The 6,000-nt window shown below is 42.3% G+C and overlaps 1 protein-coding gene across 1 annotated transcript; it reads left to right on the top strand.

Annotated features, from left to right (window-relative positions):
• Nucleotides 1–2,206: 2,206 nt before the first annotated feature.
• Nucleotides 2,207–4,431, top strand: LOC140227260 (carbohydrate sulfotransferase 1-like). The gene has a single exon (XM_072307682.1). It carries the CDS (start codon nucleotides 2,559–2,561, stop codon nucleotides 4,287–4,289), a length of 1,731 nt encoding a protein of 576 aa, XP_072163783.1. The 5' UTR covers nucleotides 2,207–2,558; the 3' UTR covers nucleotides 4,290–4,431.
• The last annotated feature ends 1,569 nt before the right edge of the window (nucleotides 4,432–6,000 follow it).

Below are 6,000 nucleotides of genomic sequence, written 5' to 3'. Positions count from 1 at the left end.
CGTACATGGTGAATGCCAGCATATCGACGTGACGGCAAAAGCGGTACACTGTACATGTATTATTTGGCAATACTAATAGGAATAGATTGTTATTGGTTTATTGTTTGTTTGCTTATTTATCATCCATTTCATATTAGAAAGTACACGGAACAATACGTGAATCATGCATAAATCAAATTGTGGCAACATGCAATTCAAAGTAATGAAATGGACGCTTTCCCAAGTGTTTATTGTCGGACCATTATGGTCACCTCGGGGGCATTTCATGAAGCATTTCGTCTGACAAAATTGTCGGACAAATTTGCTCTCAGCCAATCAGATGCAAGGATTTCAGTAGCTTGTAACAGTTGGGGAAAAAAATATCAGACCGAAACGCTTCATAAAATGTCCCCCTGGACTATGCAATTTCATCCTTTGTTTGAACATGATTGGCGAGTTCCTATAAATTGCTGCGTAGAGCAAGCTTATGCATGTGAGACAGGTAACGGAAGATCACTAGAGTGAATGGTTTGACTTTCGTCCACCGCCTCTCTTTACGATTGGTCTCGTTCATACGGAGGAGTCTTCTCACCCTAACCCATGGAGCTGTATATATTGTAACCCCATTCTTCACCTTTTCGTACTGAGAAGTATGGAAACATCCTTAGTGCTGTTGGCTCTTCTAAGACGTCAAGGGATCGGAAGTTCGCCTCAGATGAAAAAAAAAAATACAGAAGCACAAAAAAAGAAGAGATATATCCATCATGAGTGGTCCATATTTTGCGCATTGAGATATTGGATCCTGTAGCTGGTGTGTGAAGAGCAAAAGGTCGGTTTTGCATTGCACATAATTCTGACTTTACGACTGTCATTCTGCATGTCAATAGACTTGCTGAATGGCAGAAAATCGTATAATCATTAAAAATAAAGTGACATGAGTTTAATTTGAGAGGATATAGGCCCCGGAGGTGTTTCATAAAGTTGTTCGTAAAGTTACGAACAACTTACGAGCGACTGGTGATCAGTTCTTGTGCTGAATTATTAAGATTCTGATTAGTATATTACATCAGAACTGATCACCAGTTGCTCGTAAGCTGTTAGTAACTTTACGAACAGCTTTATGAAACAGGGCTTTGATTGTGACGAGATTATGAATGACATTTTTAAGGTTCGGCGTTTTTCTTTTTTCTTTTTCTTTTTTTGCGATATAGTGATGATACAAGAGCAACCAGATAGAAATGGATGCAAATAGGTGTTATATCATGGCCTCATATGTCTCTGGTTATGGACCTGTGTACACATGCACACTTGTCACTTGTATTTTTTACACGAAATTTGATATCAAACCCTTTCCCTCAGCGTCACTCTACTTTTATTGCGCTACAATATAAACCAGCAACTTTACTTCTAGGATTGAATTCTTCGAAGACAAAGTGTCTATACCGTAAACTTGATTTGTATTGATGTTTGTCATCATTATATGATGTGTATGGATGACATCATCACACTAGCTACTTTGCATGTAGGTTGCAAACTATATCGCGCTATTCGACATTGTAAATTTGATGTCTGTTACTTTATGTTTATGTCCTGCTAGATTTGTTGAGATCGAGTACTGTACTATGTTCGTCTGTTCGATACGTATGTATTTTGTTTCAACCCAAATGGAGCATGATTTAGACTAAATACATGTTTTCAATGCGTCAGAAAGTTGTCATCTGAAGTCTCACTTTGCATAAGATTCGACCATTTTGTTCATAGGATTTCACTCTGCTTCTACCCCCCCCCCCCATTTTAACACGGAATGGAATTTTGCTTTAATGGCTTCTTTGCCACGTTGCTTGTGTAGAATACACTGAGTAGGTTCATCAGCAATATCTAGATGACGACACATTTCGTTGTCAATGCAAAATACTTAAGAGGCAACTGACCTTCCAAATCAGGTTGTGTCAAAAGAAAAAAAAGGATGAAAGTAAGAAAGAAGTCAAACTTTTTTTTTAACGATATGGTGCACCGCAGTGGCCAATACGCGACAACTAGGGGAGTAGTAAGTAGGCCTACATACTGGGACTGAATATCAAGACTACGTCGTATCGCGACGTGGTCCGAAACGTGGGGTGAAAGCTTTACAAAAGCCGATGGAATCTGTTACGCAATCGGACACAATAGGAATGATTTCGCTTGATGCTGCTGTATAGCAGTCATGTCAACACGGGAGCGTCTTCTGAATGGTAAACCTCGCCGTGACATTATGAATAGCGGCAGTGAGCGAGAGAAAGCTCGTCTGAATCGTTTCTTTTTCAGTCTTCAAGTAAACTTCCAGGCAAAGGAGCTATATTAGAATGGAAACTGTCTCAGCGAGAGTCAAAACTCTACGAGTGGGAGCAAAAGGTGCTGCTGGTGCTTCATTCATCAATGTATGACATGTCAGTCATGCGAAAGTGTTGTAGGTCTGCTACAATCGTTCGTGCAGCAATGTACATGTAAGATCGAGCGTCAGTCCGCATTGCAGTTGCAATTCATGGGTACTGGAACAACACGCACAGAGATACTCGGGAGCTGCAGACTGCGCTAGAACGATGTCGCTGAAGTTTCGAAGACAGTGCGTACCCGGCAGGTTCCGGCCAGTCTTCCTCCTGCTCTTGCCAATCATGGTCTTTTACACCGTGCGATATCTGGTGAAAAGATACGAATGCAGCGGTCAGACGACTCCGTATAGTGAATGCGACGTTGGCTTCGGATCGTCATCGCGAAGAAACGACCAAGCCAGCGTTATCAAGGCCGTCCAGGGGAACATTGTTGTTGAGGACGTTGATGATCACGGACGAGAAAGGCAAGTAGGACGGTTAATGGATCAGGGCGGTCCCGAAGGGGGACATGGGAGGGAAGTCGCTTACGACGGCGGCCTCCACGCAGATGTCGGGCTCGTTCAGGGAAACGTCGTAGAGAGGAAGGACCTGCCACAAGACTCCCCAGCTGGCGCAGAAACGAAGATCTCTGAGGGCAACAAGGATTCGGAGGATTTTGCCACCTCCGATTCCGATGATGGTGATGACGGAGCTATGCTGAGCTTCAGGAAGGACGAGGTTGTCATCAAGAGTGGACCCGCGGAGGACAACGAGCTCGAGGTTGTAGAAAACTCAAAGAAGAATGACGCACTGAAAGCAGAAATGAATGAGATTTATAAGCAAACTCATGACAAGGTCGCAGAAGACAAACTAGCAGGAGATGAAGGAGGGGTCGATCAGGAGCCACCTGCTAACGAGGGTAATGCAGGCTCTAAAAGAGTCACCGCTTCAATCCAGAATACGAAGATATTGGAGACCAGCTACGACGATGCTCCGGTCTTCGTCATCATCATGGCTCAGTGGAGATTTGGGTCCAGCGTCATTGGCGAGCTCTTCAACCAAAACCCGGAAGTCTTCTACCTTTTCGAGCCGCTTCTGGTCGTTGAGGACATGGTCAAACTTTGGCGAATACCGGGCCCATTCACCCGGGAGACGTATTATTACTCGATGAAAATTCTTGGGGATATAGCAAAATGTGACTTTGCTGATAAGGTTGTCGACTTTGTGAATATCACGAATAGCCAAGGGGGACGGACTCGCAACCGAGCCATCTGCGAGGCATTGCCTTTGGAGGCCGATCGCCAGATTCCCGACGCGTTGTGGCTCCGTGACCTGTGCCAAAAGCACAATCGGAGTTTAGCGACGAAGATCATCCGCGGAGATCTCGGCATGATCAAACCCCTCGTAGTGAGCGATAAGGTGAACGTGAAGGTCATTCACCTTGTAAGAGATCCACGAGGATCCGTGGCGTCGAGGCTGAACTACTTGTACCAATGGGGGCACGAAAACCTCGCTCACAAGAACTTCTCCGCCTCCGGCCGACTGAAATCGCTGCAGCTGCTCGACAAAGAGACGCGTCACATGGAATCGGTACCTTTCATGTGCAGCTGGCTCCGGGAAAACTTTAAGGCCCCGTCGCAGCTCCCCGAATGGCTTCATGGGCGATATCTTCTCCTTCGCTACGAGGACTTCGCCGACGATCCCGTCGGAAAGACGGAAGAGTTGTATCAGTTCGTCGGGTGGACGCTCCCGGATAGCGTGCGCGAGTGGGTGAAGCAGAACACGAATGCTCAGATGACCGACCAGGGTACGTTCGGCATCGCGAAGAACGCGACGGCTACGGCGAGCCGGTGGATGAGTGAGCTCAGCGAGGTTGAGATCGAGCAGGTCGAGAGCTTGTGTATGGACGTCATGAAGCTATTGGGATATCCCCCTTACAGTGCTCTCAAGCGGAGCAAGTAAAAATGAACGTGGGTGTACTTTTGATACAGGCATATACAACTTTGTATACTCATGTATGTTTCCCATAACCTTCATTATTCTTTCCTTCCTTGTCCTTCTCTGTTTCCTTCCCATCTTTCATCCTAGCTCTCTTTTCTTGGTAATATTTGAAGAGTTTGTTCGCAAAAGCCGATAAGTCCATATTAGAAGATTTTGAAGTACGGTCTCTGTCATAAAGTACAAAATAATACCTTTTAAATGATATATTGGTCACTACATATAAAGGTAAATTTTTGAAGTTATGGTCAAAAGAAGCAAAAATTTTCTTATTATTCTCTTTATTTTTCTTGACCTTTAATCGCAAATATCTCCATTTGGCAAATATGGACTTATCGCTTTTTGCGAACAAACTCTTCATTTATTCACAGTCTCCATTACTTTCTTCTTCACCCTTCGTTCTACTCCTTACTCCATTTCATCTGTCCATTCCTCAATCTTTTTCCTCCTCATTTAATTCCACCATTCTAAAATTTCACATTCTGTCACTCCTTGTCCTCTGTCTATTCCTTGTACAATGTATTGTCATTTCCACTCGTCCGATTGTGTATAATATCGTTCCGACATGAAGCGGTGTGCGAGAACAGTATACTTGTCAAAATATAATTTCTGTTTAGGGGATCCTCTGTTAGCCCCTCTGTACTTGTAGAACGTGGGTTATTTGTCCGTGTATTGTTTGTAGAAGAAGAATAAGGTAAAGGAATTTTCCACTTGACTGGATTAATCAATACTGGAAGAGGGAGATAAGTAGCATGCATGCAATGGCTCTCTAATACCTTACAATTCTCCTATCTTGTGAGGAAAGAGAAGAATAATTATTCTTTACTTCTGGTTTGTTTTTGTTTTTTATTTCAATTTCTTTTTTTTTCTTCTCTGTACTGTTTTCACATTTTTCCCTTGATTTCTTCCTCATTGTTTATTTTGTCGTTTAAAAAAGAGCACTTTGAAACGTATTGTCATTTGCAAAAGAAAACTTTTTTTCTTGGAAGTATTTGTGTTTTGTTTTGTCTTGTGTTTTCCTCTTATCAAATATCCTTACTCGGGAAGAGTAACGACCTTGATTGCAATAACATAACCAACGAAGTAGTGTGAAATGACAAATGGACCACTATTTACCACAGAAGTGACAGATTTGAAATTGTCGCAACTCATCAAAGTTGATTTTGTATAATGTAGGCCTACTTGCTTTCCAGTTCAAATCTATCTTTAAAGAGAAAAACTAAAACTGAAAAAAACTAACGTGTGTTATATGTATATTTGGTATTCTCGGCACTTTATTGCGAAAATACAGTGTACGTGTTGTGCCCTGCCAATTACGCTCCAATTACGCTCCGTTCTACAATAGGAAACCTCGTAATTTCAATGTACATGTATATCGCTCGGACGTCATATAGCACTGCCGGCAAGTATTTATTTCATACTTTGTATCCTTGTACGAAAGAATTATAAAAGAATTAGAATAAATATTATAGGAGTTGTACTGTCTACTATACCATTCAAGTCGAAATGTATATTCCCAGTCTGTTCTGCATGTACCGTATCGGGTAAGTTCAAAGTGATGGCCAGCGCTCCCAATATTCAACTCAGTGTCATATTGGTTTGTTTGTTTTTGTTTTTTTATTTTGAGGAATTTTATACCCAAAAAGAGATATATAATAATAAGATATCTTTATCT

Source organism: Diadema setosum, chromosome 4 (genome assembly GCF_964275005.1).
Source record: "Diadema setosum chromosome 4, eeDiaSeto1, whole genome shotgun sequence".
In the NCBI taxonomy this organism is placed as follows: domain Eukaryota; kingdom Metazoa; phylum Echinodermata; class Echinoidea; order Diadematoida; family Diadematidae; genus Diadema; species Diadema setosum.
Note: the sequence above shows the minus strand (reverse complement) of the source record. Positions and strands in the feature narration are given on the sequence as shown.